Source organism: Siphateles boraxobius, unplaced genomic scaffold, assembly GCF_051911475.1.
Source record: "Siphateles boraxobius isolate OS27281-9 unplaced genomic scaffold, OSU_SipBor_1 77, whole genome shotgun sequence".
Lineage (NCBI taxonomy): Eukaryota > Metazoa > Chordata > Actinopteri > Cypriniformes > Leuciscidae > Siphateles > Siphateles boraxobius.
In genome coordinates this window covers 15,064,728-15,085,049 of record NW_027509205.1, presented here as the reverse complement: position 1 = coordinate 15,085,049, position 20,322 = coordinate 15,064,728, and the positions used below count along the sequence as shown (strand labels likewise).

The 20,322-nt window shown below is 37.7% G+C and overlaps 1 protein-coding gene across 1 annotated transcript; it reads left to right on the top strand.

Moving 5' to 3' along the window:
• Positions 1–344: 344 nt before the first annotated feature.
• csrnp2 (cysteine-serine-rich nuclear protein 2) lies at positions 345–13,863 on the top strand. The gene is made up of 5 exons (XM_077218351.1): positions 345–960; positions 6,570–6,739; positions 8,629–8,891; positions 9,001–9,297; positions 9,626–13,863. Exons 2-5 carry the CDS (start codon positions 6,583–6,585, stop codon positions 10,475–10,477), a joined length of 1,569 nt encoding a protein of 522 aa, XP_077074466.1. The 5' UTR covers positions 345–960; positions 6,570–6,582; the 3' UTR covers positions 10,478–13,863.
• The last annotated feature ends 6,459 nt before the right edge of the window (positions 13,864–20,322 follow it).

The window sequence follows — 20,322 nt, the reverse complement described above, 5'->3', positions numbered from 1 at the left end:
GTGCTTGACTAGTTGAGAACAACCCCACTTAGTTTCCATGGAAACAGCTGTCAAAAAAAAAAAACGAAGCGAGGACTACAAATAGGCCCAGCTGGACTAGCGTAACTGTCACAAACGAGAGAGACATCTGTTTGAGACAAAATATCCTTTAATTGTTTTAGACGCCTTGTGTCCAAATAAAACCGCCCAGAGAAACAATATCCGTTTTCTTGTCGAGAAAGACAACGGACCTTCTAAAGCTAACAATAGGCTCTTTAGAACTACGTTTCCCGACAGCCTCTATGCCGTCACGTCATTGACGTCACATTAAGTATATATGGGTCCCGTGCGGCATTCCTTACTCTATTGTTACATTGTAACAAACCGGGGCAGAAGGGAGGCCCATAGGGTCCTCGGGCCGACAGATACTACACATCATTTTTTGTTTTTTCTTTCCATCGAGGTGGAAATATAACGTGGCGATCTGTCTAAACATAGCGCAGAACACAACCACCTATCCAGAGGGAAAAAACACCGAAGCTCGGCTCTATTTGGTCTTTTTGAATGCAGGCATTTTAAAGGATCACCTAGAGATTTTATCTGCATCTACGCCGGAATTTTTAATTTTTAGTGAATGAGGTCTGTCTTCGTCTGCCCCGTTTTTAATCTTTACAGAGCTTGATTGCAACGTTAAATGCTCGCATAGGCTTCTTGATACACAGATCCCCATTTATAGACCATGTCAAGACTAATATCCATTGTTAACGATGCTTAATTTTTCGTGAATAAACTGCTATTCCCTCATTGTTCTGGCCATTTCGATGGGCTGAAGTCGCTTTTGTCTGTCATTTTGTAACCTTGTGGAAGTCTAAAGCTGCAATAGGCTCTAAATCCCCCCCAAAAAAGAGAACCATCCAAATAAAGGAAGCACGGAACGAGCGACAGCTTCGCCGGTTTAAAGGCTCTCTATTTCAGCCCAAGGTAAGTCTATGAGAGAGGTTTTGTGTTTCACTTTTGCCTGTCTTTTCCCTTGCAGCCAAGCCTACGAAGAAAAACGAGGAAAATGGGTTGATCATTGGACCGGTTGCAACACAGCATGCCATTTTCTGCTCTGTCATAAGACCTCCTGTCTGTCTTTTCCAGTAAAAATGAAAAAATAATGGGACAGAGAATTATGTGATGTGTCATCCCAATCTGATTGGGACACACTATGGGAAGTTGTTTTAATATTTAGGCCTTTTTTCCTTTAAACTAGCTAGTGTCTATGTTTTACTAGCACTTAATAGATAGGCTACTAGTTTTTACTAGTACTGTGTCATACTTTTTATCTGCAACTAGCATTAATCCAGGTCTGGTAACATTTTTTGCCATTGCGTTCCATCGAAAAATGTGGTTAAGATGTTCACTATTTACCCCAGATTAGTCATCTAATAGATTTGTTGCTGGTACCTATTCATTCGGTACTTCTTTCTAAATTACTAGTATCTGTAGCAGATTTACTAGTAGGCTACTTATTTGTTTGACATGTTACTAGGCCTACCTATCCCAATTGTTACTAGTGACATTTCTTATCTGACACTAGTTACAATTGCTTTTTGGCTAGTCAACTTCTAGTAAGATGCAGTACTAGTAGGATACAGCTAGAATTAATTGGAATACACACTACATGTCTAATAAATAGGTTCTACATGGAATGGATGCTAACTATGTGGTTATGTGCTAGTACAATTTCCATATAAACTATACTATACTACCACAGCCTGATGCGGTTACATTTTACAATACAGTGTTCATATTGCTGGACGTTTACATGTTTTGTAATAGTACATTATTGCTAAAATAATTTACTGTAGTAACATGGGCAATGTAGTTTAAAGTGTGATGTCATACAATAAATCTTCCACTTTCTGTACTGATAGACCTCTTTAAAAAACCCAGCCGCTGAGTCTGCATAGAAGTGGTGCATGGATGCATTCACGGAGCGGGAATAATGTTTGCATTTTAAGAAACTGCAATGTCACTTGCAGAGTTTGTAAGACGTGACGTTTATGTGTCATATGTCTAGGCTATTTTAGTGCAGACTAGTCGAACAGATTGGTGTGTAGTCGGTACTGTGAGGTGATTATTCATGCTTTCTGTCCACCTCAAATAGGCCATAGGATGTGTTAGGAGCTCTGCAAACATATTTCAGCTTTGCAGTTGCATCCCTTCTTTTAAACGACCTGTGCTGCATTCAGAAATTCGTTAGTTTGCCTAAACCTGCCTTTACTTCAGTTATTGGGATCATACTCCAATGCTATTGGAGATGAATTTTATTTTCTGCTATTTTTCCAGAAATGGAGGAGCTTCCCTGGATGTATGGCATATTTAATTACCGCATATCTCCCTGACACATCTCTGGGATATGCAAACTATGCATGCCTGTGCATGATGTCCGTTTGTCACTTATTCAACGTGCAATGGGTTAAATACAGTTGCTGGATGAGGCCCACGTCCAGTGCTCCCATTTTTCTCCATGGTACAGTGGAGTGCTTTTAAAAGCCTCTTTCCGCTTGCCAATGATCATAACTCACAAATTGAGAACTAATTACTCTTTTACATTTAAAACTATGCACCAATATGAAAAACTTTACATTATATCTAGGGAAAATACCAGAAACTGTTTAAGACGAGGATAAATGCTTATTAAAAAAGTGTTAGTTCACACAAAAATGTAAATTGTCATTAATTACTCACCCTTATGTTGTTCCAAACCTGTATGACTTTCGTTCATTTTCAGAACCCCAATGATCTTTTTAATGAAATCTGAGAGCTTTCTGTCCCTCCACCGACAGAAACGTCTTTATATTTGAAAGCCAACAACCAATATATATTGTCCGATAAATCTAAATCCAAATTTTTATAACATTTGAGAGCATGATTACAAAAACAAGTATCTTACAATTACAAGCCATGTCCCAAACACACAATTATAATGTTCTCATTATATTATGTAGCCTATATGTCAGACTTGTGCTGTCATGTTGCGCTTAACTATATAATCCTTTTTTTTTAAGTGATTTCAATCATATTGCATGCAATAAAAAAAAAATCATGGCGAACAATCCATTATTCATCGCTTTGATATATCAGTCAAATTTTATTATCGGGCCGATAAAGATAACATCAAAAATGAACACATATCGGTATTGGCCGATATATGTTCATTTTTGATGTTATCGTGCATCATTATTTAAACTGTGTTTTACAGTGATGCAACCTGGGTTTAGTGCCCGTTTGTTCCAGTTTGTTGTATATCTGACTAGTTTTAATACAGTACCTGATGTAGAATCAATAGTAAGTCTCAGGTTGCAAGATCAATGCTTTTTAAATGAAGATCATTATTGCCCTCATTGTACCATCCTGCTCAGCTGTTTCTTAACCACTTATTCATTTAGGGTTTAAATGCATATAATCTACCTAAACATCTCAAGCAATTTGTGAATCAGGCAAATGGTGAATGACTCTATCCGGGTTCGTTGCCATTGCAAAGCTTTCCTTTGTCACTGCCTGCCTGCATATGGTATAATGCTTTACCCAATGTATATGTTAAAACATATGCTTTTAAGACACTGAGTATACACGATGCTGTCTAATAGTAGTGATGTGTGACTAAGTTTGGCTTTGAGTCTGAAGAGAAATCTTGGCATGCTTCATTGAATACACAATAATTGGCAGACGTACTGCATTATTTGCTAGCAGCATACTTGTAGATCACCACAGCTTTTCTGTGCATTTTACTGCATCACCACGGTAACATTAATTATAAAAGGAACACATGAAAGGGAGGAAACAAGAAATGCTAAACAAGCAAAAAATGGACTCGTTTAGCATTTCTTGTTTCTATGGATACGGTTCATTCATGAGCAGGGCACTGTGTGTCAAACACTAATGCATAAAGCAGCATATATTCAATCCTGTTGTTTGTTGCAGCTGTTTTTGATGTTTCAAGGTCTTAACGTGTTATTTACCAGCGATAAGATGGCACATGTTGGCATGTACTTGATCTTGTATGTGAATTCAAGGCTACCCGGCCTGATTATTAAATTGCATTATAAAAATGAATAAGACATTCATATGCCCAAGCTGAGTCAGGCTAATGTATTTCCTTCATAATCAGAATTAATAAAACAAATCCAGTTTTTATGGATTTCACAAATCTGTGTGGGATTAAATCCATTAGGCTGTGAGTTTAATTGTCAGTCATAATTCTTAAGTCATCTTTTTTCTCCCTTCACATGGAAAAAGCCGACCTTCCTTTAAAGCCACCGCCAAACTGTTCTCATTTAACCCAGTAAAAAGCCACGACTGTTTAAAAATAGTGTTTAATCATGAAGAAAATCAGCCATGGAGCCGCTCAAAGCAGTTGAATTACACAGCTCCCTCGGGCTAAGGAGGTGGTCTGATCAAACGTCCCGACTCAGTCTTGTTTGACCTCACTGGTTTGACTGAACTGGTTTTGTTATCGGCTTGCAAAGGCTTGTTGTTTGTAAGGTTCTATCGGTTTTAATGGAAGTGAAAAGACCCAGAACTTGGATGCAGTTTTTCCATGGCTATGGAAACCAGTTACTATGGTGATGTTTGCTGGCTTCATGATTTTTAAGAAGGACTTTCATACTGGATGGAAAAAGAGAATGCCAAGGATTAGGTAGCAAAAGAGGTAACATTGCATTAGATACTAGTTTGTTGTATGTGGCCTTTTTTGATTGCATTGTGTTTTACTTGAAAACAGGGAACAATAGGTCTTCATGGGTATCATAATGTCAAATCACAGTATATTTCCAACATCTAAATATACAATATCACACATTCCTCCATTATTTTTCCCAATACTTGTTACATTTGTCTAAATTAAGCCTTAAAATGAATGTATCTCTCAATATAATATATTTAATTTACAATTCCTACCCCCTGGTCCCTTGTTGGAGGGTCTACCTGCAACCATTTTAGTTTCCTGCTGTTTGCTAAAAGTTTTTTTTAAAGGGTTCGTTCACCCAAAAAGGAAATTTCTGTCTATAATTACTCACCCTTGTGTTGTTCCAAACCTGGAAGACTTTCATTCATCTTCGGAACACAAATGAAGATCTTTGTAGGGAGTTTGGATGTAAGTGTGAACGCGTTGGAGATAAGTATTTTGCGCAAACAAAGCACTCATTAAATTGAGGTTAAACCAGTGGAGTCACATGGATTACTTTAATGATGTCTTTACTACCTTTCTGCGGCTTGAAATTGGTTGTTGCGTTTCTGTCAATGGAGGAACAGACAGATAGCTTTCAGATTTCATTAAAAAAAATCTTCATTTGTGTTCCGAAGATGAATGAAAGTCATACAGGTTTGGAACGACATAAAGGTGAGTAATTAATGACAGAATTTACATTTTTGGGTGAACTAACACTTTTTTTAATAAGTATTTATCCTCGTCTAAAACAGTTTCTGGTATTCTCCCTAGATATAATGTAATGAATGAATAGTCAAACTCTTCTCCGATTATCTTATCAATTTCAGTCGCTACTTGCCAAATATATTTTGGGCAGTCCCAAAAAAAGATAAGCCATTGAGTTTACACTTTGTTTTTAAGTTTTTAAGAATCATACTAAATTCTTCATTCCTCCAAGATCTTGAGTTTGTAGGATTTGCCTGTATCACACATAAATCTGTCCAGTTTTCCTCTGTTATCTGAGTCAGAATCTTTTTCCCATTTTTGTTTAATGTATTTTGATGAATGGTTCTTGTATACATCCATGTAATCTCGAAACCAGCTTTTTGTTATCTTCTAATGCACATGCATTTGAAAATATAAATTTATAATCTTCCGGCACTATACTTTTAACTTTTTTGTTCAAATAATCTCTAACTTGCAGGTATCTATTGAAATCCTGCTTTTCTAGTCCAAATCTGTCTAAAATGACCTGATAATCTGTTGTTTTCCATTGGAGATGACCTAACAGTGAGATGCAGTGCCTCTCCAAACCCACTATTTAAATCTTTCGTTGCAATTTTGTGTGTTATATTTGGTCGCTATGACCTCCAGAATGAGCTATTTTTGTTCAGCATTGCAGCTGTTGATTAATCTGTTACTGGCCAAGTTTCACATCGTTTTTGTGACCTTTTAATAATTTATTTTTTTATTTTATTTAGTAAACTTTTTGAAAAACTACAGTTTTGCTTTATAAATGTAATAGTTATTAAAATTCTGAAAAAAAACTCAAAACTGTTTATATATATATATTATTTATAATATTTATATTTTTATATTACATTATTAGCTTTTAAGATATTCACCAAATTGATTCACAGAAAATTGTTCCTTGACAGGACTGTGTAGATTTTCAAACAGAAATTAGATGAAATGACAAAAGTATAATATATATTATCCATCCAGTATTTTAGAACTTAATTGAGAAAAAGTGCATTCAAACGTTAGAAATGCTGCTTTTATTTTTATACATATTCTACTCTTTTGTTATGGTTGTTCAATCATGTTTGAATTTTGGTAGCAATAGTCCGTCAGGTTGTCTGACAAAGCTTGTACCTTTCTGCAATGCCTCCAGACGCAGTGTTTCCATGGAGACAGTGTCATCTCGCGGCCTGAAGCGCAGATTTGAGGAGGTGGACAGCGGCTCGCCGTGTTCCACACCCAAAGATTCAGATGATGACATCTCCAGCAGTGACAGCGCTGATAGCTGCGACAGTCTCAATGCTCCCTCCAGCTCTCTAACACGTAAGAACACACAAGTTAGTCTTATGACTTCATTATTGTAGCAACATCCTGGCTATAAGTTATGAAAGAGCTCAAACAATTTCCATGCGTTTTGTTTTTCGCCCCTGAGCTACTTTCAGACACCATTTGCACTATTTGCAAATTAGAACCATTTCAATATAAAAGCTTTTGCATTTACTTTAACACATAGGTACTCTTTTCAGAAATACACGTTTAAAAGGGTCAAGAACTGCTTTAAAAATATATATATATATATTTTAAATGATTTTTACATAAAAAAAAAAAATCCTTATTTAGTAGTAATATGCTATTTTCTATCCTGTTTTTGGCCCTCTCTTTTAAACAGTCAGTTAAGAAAGGCTTGCCATATTCGAGACTTTGAAGTAAACGCCCACTGCTATGATTGGGTGACTGTTTTGCATATTAAGATAATTCTAACCCCCGCCATTACATGTGGGTAAATGTTTTCCAATGTTGTAAAATATCTTGTTACATAGTTACCAACAATGTGAAACATTTATGCGTATTACATGTGCTTTATAAGTTGTGGCAAATAAAGTTAAAGTACATGGAGGTACAACAGTTATAACTGTCAGCTAAACAAATGATAGCTTAGTGTTTTGTGTAAATGGAATTATGAATGAATGTACCATCGTTTGTCACACCGTCATTATAGTCTATTCATCGTCCATCCGTTTTGATAAAGGGAAAAACGTATAAATTGTCATTTGCAATGTCATGTTTTAATAATATGAAACGTGTTGTAATGTCATACTGATGAGAAAACAGAAGATGCTGCACACTGAAGCTTTTATTTAGGATTACAGCAAATGGCTTGGATCAAAATAATAGCAAAAGTTAGCGTGCTTTCTTCCCAATCCGATAATCCAACATATGAAGCCCATACATGCTGTAGCAAAGGAAAGGACAGCAAATCACTATTCAGTTTGACTGCGGCGCCACAGTATAAATACTCTACATATCATATCATGGTAAAAACATTGTTACAAACACACTTGCCATCCTATCTAATCCAATATAGTTGGCACTGCATTATCTTTTATTTTTAATCTCTCTGAAAAGTCTGCACCGAATATTCTTGTTTAAAAACAAATTTGAAGTAAAATTAAGCAAACAAATGAACTTGGTCTTACTGACACAATCTGGAACTTAGTTAAAAATGAAGTTCATCCACACTTTCTTAATGTAATTGAGCAATGCAAAGACTGTTTTCCCACAACTTGGCACTTCAAAACGTCTTGTAATCCTCAGAGGCATCTATATCATTTGTTTCTGTTTGCGTCTCTCATATTAACTTGGCATACATGATATGGCTGATCAGTTGGTGGCAATAATGTATACAGTAAGGTGTACAGTAGTACATATGAAAGCGCTATATAAATGCCTCATTCATTCATTCAATCATTCATATAAGTAGGCATTGATCTTCTTCTGCAGAGGTGGTCTTTTGTTGCATTATGACGTAATAATGCAACAAAATCTGTCATTTTGGCAGTTTAGTTTCAATAAATAAAATTGGATTTCAAATGTTTTGGACTAACAAGGAAGTTTTGAGTTCTGAAACTTACAGGATATTTTTATAGTACAATGACCTCTTAAATGTCAAAAGTAAAATTAATTTCTTAATTCATGACCCTTTTAAGGCCACCTTTGGGCTCCGATATATCCTCTATAGTCCATGTCAGGAATATGTCCTACTTGGGTAAATAACATTGTTCCAAAGCAGCAAGCCTTGAGATGAAACTTGTTGAATGCCATTTTTGCATTAAACACATTATTGTCATTTAAGGAGGCGTAGGTAGAGTACCAAAGCTATATACAAACCGAAACATTATTGTTTACACTTGCTTTTTATTTTGTTTCTGTAGCCCCCTCCATTCTCAGAAGACACAAAGTGTCTTTAGGTCGTAAGCAGGTACGCTTTGATGCAGTGACGGTCTACTACTTCTCCAGAAGGCAGGGCTTCACCAGTGTGCCCAGTCAGGGTGGCAGCTCCCTGGGCATGGCGCGCCATCACTGCGCTATACGACATTATACCCTTGGCGAGTTTGCACGAGAACAAGAGAGCAGCCACAAGCATGTGCTGCGTCAACACTTACGCCAAGAAAAGCTCAATGCTCGCAAGTTAAAGGTTAGTTGTGTGTGGTTGTAGCTCCTGTTGCTCATACACGATTCTGCTTTTGCAGTAGCGCAGCTATTTTGTTTTGATTTTAAGGAGTCTTTTACCTGACTTTTCCCAGCTGACACGGAATGGAACTGTAGATTGTCCTGAAGCGGAGTTGCTTACCCTGGACGACATATCCGATGAGGATCTGGACGTTGAGAGCGTGGAGGTGGATGATTGCTTCTTCCTGCAGCCTCTTCCTACCAAGCGGCGTCGGGCACTATTGAGGGCCTCAGGTATTGCCCGTATAGATGCCAGAGAAAAGGCTGATCTGCGTGCCATACGTTTGTCCCGGGAGGAGTGTGGTTGTGATTGCCGCTTCTACTGTGATCCTCGGCACTGCGGCTGCAGCCAGGCTGGAATTAAGTGCCAGGTAGGGCACTTGGTTGTCTCGAAAGTACTTTTTACTATTAAGTAGTGTCCACTTAGCCCAAGGTTGTCCCTTCCTGCTCCTGGAGAGCCACCCTACTGCAGAATTTAGCTCCAGTACACCTGCCTGAAAGTTTCTAGTGAGCTTTAGGACCTTGATTAACTGGTTCAGGTGTGTTTAATTGGGGCTGGAGCTAAACTCTGCTTGGAAGGTGCCCCTCTTGGAATCGGATTGGAAACCCCTGATTTGGACTATTAGCCTATTCAAACAAAAGGCTATCATTTAATATCAGAAAAAAATCATGCTCTTTCTCCTGTACTTTGTTCCAAAGGTGGATCGGATGTCCTTCCCATGTGGCTGCACCCGTGATGGTTGTGGAAACACAGCCGGTCGCATTGAGTTCAACCCTCTTCGTGTGCGTACCCATTATCTCCACACTGTCATGAAACTTGACCTGGAAAAGAGAATCCTGTTGGGTGTTAGGTCTGGAGAAGACTGTGGGGAAGAGACAGAGTTAGTCTCGTCGCACTCTCTGTCTCTTTCTCCCTTGGACTCGGATGTGGAAAGCCAAAGTGTTCAGGAGCTGCAAGAGGAGCAGTGCGACAGCTTGGAGCGTGAGAACGAAACGGCCGTGCTTCACCTACAAAGTGCAGAGGAACGAGAAAGGAGATTGGAACAAGAGGAGCAGCAGGTCGAGGAAGAGCAGAACGCTGACCCAACCCTTTGCCTCCTGCAGGGTGCCCTGTCCAGCCAGGCTGGGATGGAGGGCATGGAAGGTGTTGAGGGAGTCCTTCTAGAGGGCCCTTTTCCTGAAGGTGCCACCCTGCTGTGTATTACAGAGAACCATCCAGATGAACAGACCCAGCAGAGGCTGCTCAAAGACCCTTCTTCTGTCCTCTACTATCAGGTAGGCCACGTAGAGACGGCAGCCTTTGAGACGCTCCCAGCTAAAGTAGAGGAGGCGGTGAGTGAAGGTGATGATCCAGAGACGAAGAGCATTCGGCAAAAACAAGAAACCTGCGGGCAGGATTCGGCCAAGAGCTTGTCTGTCGAAGTACCTCCACCTTTCAAGGATGGGGGCGAAGAACATCTTTGTCCAGAACAGGCCTCAAATGACGGGGAATGCGTCGAGACATGCCTGGCGCTGGATGAAAAGGCAGTACAACTTCCTCCAGAAGTGTAGAGCCCATCACCTCTGCAGATGTTTTGCACAAGTTAGTCATTAAATTCAAAGAGAGCCTACTCCACACAGTGCGATATCTTACAATTCTGCATAATGTTATTCAGTGTTAATGAAACAAGTTACCTTCATGGGTTTGTATCCATTTTAGCTGGAGATAAGCATGTACTGTGTTTTGAAGTAGGTTGTCTGTGGTAAAAATAAGTAATTAAAAAGAAAAAAATAGAATAATTTATTTAAGAAAAAATGAAAAAAAGAAACTCAAGAAGAGCAGATATCCTGATCTGACAAGTGTTGTTTCTTACAATATGGTATCGGTTCATTACTTGATACTGGTGGGGAATTGTGGCCTTTATGTCGAGGAGCAAGCATTTTCAGGATTATCCAGCGGCTTCTTATGGCCCTCTAGTTTGTATAGTTTCCAATAGCGCATCCCGACAACTAATTGGCACTGACCAGAGGGTATATACTAACGCTAAGTTCACGTTTCGTCAGAATTACTGCACTTATGAGATGACAACTCTGAGCTGTTCATATACTCTGACTCAGTTCTATAGCAATGCTCATAACGCCAAAATGTATCCATGCGGAGCTTTGTTGCTTATGACAGAAAAATACTATCTCTTCATTAACTTGGAATGAAATGGAGTTTTAATCAAATTCAGAGGTTCCAACCTCAGAATTACACAAGTTCTCAAAGTTCCTGATTAAAACAATGGGTTTTAATCCTCAGAATTCTGTAATTATGGTAATTCTGCCAGGGCGTGAATGCAACATTAGTAATATGCATAATGCTAATGCTAAGAGAAGGGGTTGCTAATTTTTGATGAGGCTGCTGTTTGTAGCATCCTTCCTGTGAATAGTCCCAACAATCCTGGAAATACTTGGTTTTCATGTACTGTACAAGTGTTTTGCTAAGAGCTAGCATGAAAATGAGTGAAAAAGCTGCTTGTTCTCTGTATGCACGTTGAAAACTTGATTCGTTTGAACTTGCTGACGGGGATCAGGAGGATAAATGAATGTGCAAGCCATTTGCACAACAGTTCTTTACTGATTTATCGTAGTCTTGACCTTACACCGTTTGAAGCTGTAGCCTATCGTCCCAGTTCGTGGACATGTATTTATTTACCACCGCTTTGTATTGTGAGGGCGAGGACAATGTGTTTAATGTTTGAGTACTGTCACCTACAATCATTATTTTGATTATTATTTTTTTTTTTCATTTTTCAGGAGTGAATGAGATCGTACACATTTATTGCACATCAAGCCTTTAAAGATTACAGAAGAGATTCTAGCTGTAATTTTATTTCAGGTAGAAAGTAAAAAATATTGAGTTCTATGGATGGGTGAATATAATAAAAACATGTCCAGGTCACATTTTAGTCGAAAATCTAAAAAAATAATAAATAAAAACAAGACATTTTACATAACTAAAATAAACCATAAAGATTTTTTGTGACTTTTCTACAACAGTTCAGCACATTTTACCTCCAAATTTCATTACTGTAGTGCATCCACGTTTTATTTTTATTTTGTACATTTTATTACTCTCAAATGGCGAATCTCATACTTTAATATAGTAATCTCATTACTTTACAGTAATGAGAAGTTTGGGTGCAAAATGTGACTAATTGACAATGACACAACGCCAAAAAATCTTAATGGTCTTAAAATTGGCTTTAATTTCTATTTATAAAATCATGTAATTGCTTATTTTCTTTTGTGCTGAAATATGACTCATGAGTCATGACATGATGTGTTCAACCTGTAAACCAAGTACTTAAAATCTAAGATCATCTAAAAAATCATGTAAACCATTATGTACTGTATGACATGTCAAGGAAGACTTTGAGGTCTATACTGTAATGTTGACTTACACATGTGACTTAGTTTGTCACACTAGGCCACAGTTTTATATAGTCCTGGTATTTAAGCAATATTACAAGTTAGACTGATTATAATTTTCTGTCAACAGTGCACATAATTTTCAACGACCAAACCCTCATTTTAACCCTGTGAAGACCATCCTCCTCGTCCTTTTTACCCTTGCTGTTCTTCCCTTTTGCATTTTTAGTGTCCATTCCTCCCACATACCTCTTGTTTTAAAATATGAATAATGTTGATGAAGATTTTTCCTAGATGCTTTCTGTTATAGTTGTTTTAGTTCACTCCTGTTCAGTGATAAAGACAAAGTAATAATTTGAATGGTTATATGAAAAGAAAAAATGGTGTCTTCAAATATTATGAGTTCTGTGATGTTACTAAATTATTTAAAGAAACCCAAGAAAATTGTCATTTTGCCGTGTGTATGTGTTTGTATGTGTGCCAGAAAGATTCTTGCTGATTTGTGCGATGAACCAATGTTTGTGAGTGCAGTATAGATTCTTCATATTTCAAAAGGTGCTCTTATTTTAGTTATCTCACATTCATATTAAAACTAGCCTATATGCAGAGAGAAAAAAAAAGAAACGTTAAAAATCCACACATTGTTGGTTGTAAATGCAAATGTTGCCGTTATCTCTCTGCTTCTGATTTACTCACCCTTACATGTCATGGGTAAAGGATGCTTCATTATGTGATTACATAAGCTAAAATGGAGCTTGTGAGGCTAATAATGAATTTCTTAGCATGTTTGCTTCCTCATATGACTTAGCATTGTAAAGCTCCAAGCATTAAGCTTGATTCAAACCTAAACCTGCAATAATTATGAGTTTTGCAAATGACCAATCAAACAAGAAGGATTTTTGTTTTGTTTTATACCGTTGCTGTGTTTATAAAATGTTTTTTTTTCTTACTTTGTTTTTGCCTCGTATGTTAGCATGTCTTTTCGTCTGAGTTTACTGAATAATCTTAATGTACTGGCTCTCTGTGTTTGCCAACACACATTCCTGCACTCAAATGAGTTTTGTCTGTAGTGTCTGAACTAGAAACTGAGATATCCTTAAAAATGGTGGCCTAAGGGCCTTCTATTGACCAAAACATGGTAGATGGAAGTCAGACTTCTTTTTTGTTCATGTTTTTGACATATGAACATCCGCCAGTCCAGTGGTCTAAAACCTAATGGCTTTAAAAAGGAGGTTTGAACGTTGCACATCCTAATGTACATGTAACTAAAATGCTAAGCATCTTTTTTTGTCAGATATATTTTTGTTTTCCTCCTTTTTTAAGTACTCAGATTAGAGACCACTACAGTAACTGAAAAATAACTTACATTGTGTGTGTGTGTGTGTGTGTGTGTGTGTGTGTGTGTGTGCTTTATTAATGAGGCTGAATGGATTTGAATTCTACACTGTAAGAGTGACTTACGCTAACTGTTGCCTACAGAGGAGACAAAACATATAAAGTTTTATATGAAAATGTGAGTGAAATAAAATCTAAAATGAAGAAAACAACTGTGGTCTATCTTCAATGTGAGAGCTTATTGAGTTGCGTGAAATCTAAATTACAAGTAATTATGATGATATCACATTGCCTATCTTCCAGTCTCTACAAGAATGCAGTAGGCTATCAATACAAACCGATAACTGACATGTGCTACAGTTTGTGTTTCACATACACCACTGTACGGTAGGCAATATGATTTTTAATCATTTTGAGACAATTCAATTTAAAATATGTAAAATAATACAATGATTTGAGGGAACGAGTTTCTTCAGATGTTGTTGGGGAATTCAATTTGCATTTAGCACAAAGCTTTCCGTTCCACTAGAGGGCGACACTGTCACAAAATGGAGCAAATCTAAGATCCAGGCAAATGTTTAGTTTGGGGGCTTCCATCCATGGAAAACCTGCCGTTTGTTCTCTCATTCTCAGACATAAACCCTATGCTGCATGAGGGGATGACATTTTCTGTCTTGTTCACTGTTTGCTCTTGTTCTTTGCTTCTGAACCAAAAATAATCTACAGTAGATATGGAAAATGTATTTGCAGACCCATTTTATATGCAGTAGGCATAGGGGGGAATTTACTTTTTCCTGTCATCTCAAATGCTAAAACTGTCCCAATGAGATATATATATATATATATATATATATATATATATATATATATATATATATATATATATAATTTGTCCCCAGCCTTTAAATGATCATAAGTATGAGGTATTCCAACACCTTTTTGTTTGCAGTCATCTTCAGTTTATTCGCACCCAGATGCCGACTGTCAAACCAGCCCGTCTTTCAGTTCAGCTTTCTCACTTTCAGATGTGAACATTCACACAAAACTGTTTTTGTTTAGATAATGCGAGTAACGGTGATAACATCACCAATATGCTGTGAAACCATACAGGGCTTTCAATAAACACATGAACATCTCCAATGTTCCACAAAGTCATTCAGAATGAAAGAGGAAGGGATGGCCTGAGGAAAGTTCCTGACATCCTGTTGAAGAATTGCATCTGGGGAAAGACAAGGGCTGCATTTCCCAAAAGCATTAAACCTAAGTAGATTGTTGAATCATCACCATCAATGGTCTCTACGATCAACTTAGCTCACGGTGCTTTTGAGAAATGCAGCCCAGATTTATGTTCAACTTGCCTTGTTGCACAACGTGCACTTTTAATTTGATCATTTCATTTTAGCTAAGGGAGTCATTAAGCCAGTCTCCGTTAATCTTACAAATTTAATTTGTGTCTGTATTTTATCTGCTTTGAGAACCGCTAATAAAATCGCAACCATCTTTTCATCATCACTTCATGCCTTGCCTAGAGAACAATGCATTTTTCCTGTAGGCTATCCTCTGAATGGGAGGAAACAGCTTGGTGGGTACAGTGACCAAATGCCTCTTTGTCTGCATTCTCTTCCTGTATGCTTTAGCAGTGGAAAACATTGCCACACAAAGCCCAAAATGTTGCTAAAATGTTGTGATGTCCCTATAGCCACTGATAGGCCTGTTTGCTTTTCACTGATGATTTTGTCAAAACATCTGTATTTGAATGACAGATACATCTATTTATTAAACACTGACTTTGAAAATGTTGTCCGCTCAACTTTGCTCTTCCTTGCAAAAAAAATCATATCTATGAAACTTTTTAGTCAGGATTCAGGCCCTATCATAGCACAGAAAGTGTGCTCGTTAAATTTACAAAGGACTTCTAGCTTCTGACCAAGGCTGTATCTCAATACTAGTTTTGCTTGATCTTAGTGCTGCATTCGTCACTATAGATTGCTTCATACTCTAAGATCGATTGCAAAATTACTCTGGTTTTATCATCTCTACACTGGTGACCTATTAAGTTCTGTATTGATAACAAAGTATTGTAACTAAGGCCCTAAATGGTTCAGCTCCTGTATATATATCCAATCTTCTATCGCCCTACAATCCATAACGCTCTTTAGGTTAATAAACTCTGGACATTTGGTAGTAGCCTACTGTACTGTCTTAGAAGAACTATACATTTATGGCATATGGACAATACTTTGACACAGTCACCTCTGATAATAGATTACTCTAAATTGTAAAGTAGAAACATGCATTTTCGGTAAAGCTGCATTGAAATATGTACAGTGAAAGGCGCTATATAGGCTAAGTAAATGTGAATTGAATTGAGTTTCATTTTGAAGGAATACAAGGAAATTCTTGTCCATGCTTTTTAAGCTTTTTTCTATCAATTTAAGTTATAAAATATACTTTATTGCATGCATGACACATGTCAGCATTACAGGATCTGAGCAATAATCAGGATGCATTAAGGGAGATTTGTCAGTCATTCATCACTTCCTGTCTCGGCTTCGCCATTGTGTCCTGCTTCCAAAAGCCGGAAGAGCCAAAGGAATGCCGATAGTGTAAGAACCAATGACTTTGCAATACATAATGTTATGGTAAGGAAATGCCAAAGTGTTGACATGTATTTGCTGAATAACAAGACATTCCTTGTCTGATCATATTTACAGGGGGAAAAAAAGAAAAAAGGATTTGACTGTGATTTGTGAGTTCCTTCAATTTTTTATTATTATTATTATAATTAGATTTTTTTTAATGGTTTTGTTGTCTGTGACATTACTGTTCGTCATTTTCTATTTTTCTTGGTTAAAAAGATGACTAAAAAAAGTCTTACCACAAGGTTCCCTGTCCAACACTGAAAGAGAAAATACAAAATAAACAAAATACAAATTTAAGCGACTGACTAAAATCATTACCAACTCGTCATGAAATCTAATTTAAAATGAAGAGCAGGACCACAGTTACATCCAAATGGTAATTAACCGAAGCCAAACACCAAACTGAAGCTATGAACTTTATAAATAGTAATTCTAGGCCATGTTTTGGGTTGGTCGCTCCGCGTGGAACTTTGCATCAAGCCAGACAGTCTTTTTCCTTTAAATAGTTGGATAGTTCGCCGATATATTGTATGTTGTTTTTTCAAAAGCCTATATTGCAAAATATTATGTTGATAAATAGGTTTATTTTGCATTTCCAACGTTTTCTGCAGAGTTCAGCGCATTACGCGCGGCAAAATGGGCAATACCACAGAGATGCACGAGCTGCTTACGCAGGCAGTGTGGATGATGTTATAATGGGCGCCAAAATAAATAGGCCTATGTGTTGCTTTTGTATGAGTTGTGAAACAGTCAAGTGTGTTTTTGTTGGAACATTGTGGGGGTTGAAGTGTGAACCGTTTTAGCGGGTTCCATGGCATATGCTCCCTCGTGAGATATTTTTCTTGTTTGTTTATTTATTGCAAAATGGTCTTGTAGTAGGCTACCATCCACACATGCAAAGTTGGTTGAAACCATAACTGCAATTATGTAATAACCTAGTTAACCATTAATTGTTTATGATATATGATGTATTTTATATTATTTAAGCACCTGAAACCTTATCAGTTTTGATTTTGACAGAATGTTCTACTGAAGTGCCTTATGGGATCACTTAACCCATTGAAATTGTTTATTTCCTATTCCTTAACAGTTCATCAGGCTCTTAATGATTTTAGCTATGTCATCTTTTGGAATAAACGTGGGTCGGGTTTTTCCTTTTAGTCATCATTTAGAACAGAATACATTTTTCACGTGGGGAAAACTGATTGGCTGGTCAATAATTCCAAGATGATCCAGACAAAAGCTCTTTATTCTATGTTGTATGACCTGTTTTAACGGTTTAGGATTTGTTACAGTAAGGCTAAAATTACAGGTAAGACCATTGATGGCTCCTCATTATCATGCTTAGCCAATGTTGACTTTTTTTCTAGTAAAAACAAATCTTGATCAATTCTAGTATGGTCATGAGCTTAAAAAGCTTTCTAATTTATGTTGGTGCAGGATGAGGTTTTCCCCTCTTTTCATCAGTCTTTTTAGTTTATGTGGCTGTTTTAGATCAGGTCTGACTTTCACCAAAGAATTTTAAAGTAGCAAATTCTCAATTAACTTCAAATGGGTCGCACATTTTTTGGTATATAGGAACGGCTTGTGGCCTCATGCAAATCTTATCACACATTTGGAGTTAGCCAGGCCCTATAGCAACAAATTGCCAGGAAGGACAAAGTCAGATGACAAGTCAAAAGAAGCACAGACTGATGAAACCCTTTCCGCCTCATAGTGCTTTAGTGACCACTGTACTTGTGATCGATAATTCATTTTTAGCTTGTCAAGTCACTCTAATTGCAGATATACACCAAAAACATCTTCAAAGAAAAAGTCCAAATGGTTAGAGACAACCAACTGTTTTAAAGCTTTCTAAGAACAGACATGCAATGCATGGATGTCAAGACCATCCAATAATTCAAAACAGTGCTCTCTGCTGATCGGTCAGCTCTCATTAGAGCTTCAGAAAGTCTGATGATCCACAATGATTTCCTTCATAACTGCAACAATCTGAGGGAATTCTGTACCACTTACAAAGGGAATGATACAACATCTCCCATTGACTCCAGTGGACTCCAACATCCACATTTAGAATAAATTTAACACCTCCCTCTGGAACATAGTGAATGGAGGAAAACTTAACATGTGAGGAGAGAAGTAAAGCTGTAAAAATGTGACTCAAGAATGATGGAAAGGTACTTTTTGGACTTTTTATGCACTTGTAAAATTAATGAGCAAATTAAGACCTTGGCAGAAAGAGGCTGGTTGACAAATGGAAGGTTTCTTGCAGAAAAAAACTTGATTGTGGACTGAATGCCAATGTTGGTGATTTTCCTGTTTAGCTTGAAACTTCTCTAGAAATGTTTTTTAATAGCTTCATTTATTTTTATTTATAGTTAAGAATGGCAACACTGGCTAAAGCAAGAATCATTGTTACAATTGCTCATACTTTGCACAATAAACATACCGTAGTAAACTCCATCATGTCTCGCACTGTAAGTGCTTCAGATGTGAATGATAACTCAAATCATGCCACGTATTGAGAAGAACTGATCAGACTTTTAACTTTTATTTTCCTGGCGGACCAAAAAATCAAGACACGCATATTAAAGGGGTCATATAATGGTACATGCACTTTTACGAATTGATTGTACTGCAATGTGTGTTGGCAGTGCCTGTACACAACCATCATATAATGATAAAAATCCATCCAGTGTTTTTGTTTTAATCTCCTTATATGTATTCCCCTGTCTCAAATCGAGCCGTTTCACCGTGTGACGTCACACGGCGCATGACGCCCCTCCCACGGTTGTTGATTGACAGCAGTTTCAACACAGCCCCGCCCTGAGCGAGGTGTCATCATAGTCCGTCATTGTTGATGACGGACTATTTCTGATCACCAGACTGCTTTTTAAACGAGGGTATAAAGCTGGTTTTGCTAAGAAGCTGCTCCTGAAAAAGGAATCGGTACCAACTATTCGTGTTCCTGCTACACCTCCTGAAGAAGTGCGTAAGTTATAACGTTTTATTAACCTTTTACGATACATATTAATCTTTGCAAATCGCTTGCACGCTTCACGATGAATGCGGCTAATGTTTACACTCAGGATATATTACGGCTTGTATTCTATGTAACGTTATGATGCTCTCAATATAATTCATAATCCCACGTTTATAATGAACAACGCGTTATGGTTATTGTGTTATTAAAAACTGTGTATGCAGGTGTTACAGTTAACGTGCTAACACTAAGTTATACCTGGTTTACTTGTATGTTACTGATTAAGAAGTAACAGTAGGCTACCTACCAACATTACGTCAACCAACCATTCAGAAACGTCCTGTTCGAGCCTTAATGGTCGAACTTCTTCGGGGCCGTCATCTTGTTCCGGGTCCGACTCCGGTTCAAATTGGTATAGCAACACTACAGATGTGTCTTCAGAGACTCCCGCTCATAGACATCATATAGATAGACGCCCTATCGACCGCTACTGCCTATTGTCGCGGACGAGCCGTGGGGCCGCCATCTTAAACCGGTCACCCGCTCCGCTCAGTGTAATCTGTTTGGCAGGTGCAATGAGCTGCCAGCGCATTTAATTAATCATTAATCATATCTCACTGAAAACCGAACTGATTTTCACGCGGGTTTTTTTGCTGCAAAGGTCATACACGTAGCTACGATACAGGACACATTGAATATTTGGTTCACAAAATACAACTAATAGTACGGTAATGTTAAATGTTAAATCTTACTTGTGTAAAGTAATCCCCGAGTGATGGTCCGCCGATTTGAGCAGGAATATGCTGAACAGTGCTCTGAAATCTACTGCTGCTATGCAACGCAAATAGGAGTATGACCTGCTTAATATGGCGGCAGCATTTCTTGCGCCACAGAGGCCAATAGGGCATCTAGTCTCTATATGATATCTATGCTCCCGCTGCCATTCTTTCGCCAAAATATACCGTCAACTGTTGTCAAGGCAACACTCCGCGTGCGTTCTGTCAAAAACACCCCACAGAACAGAGGGGCGGAGTCAGCAAGCT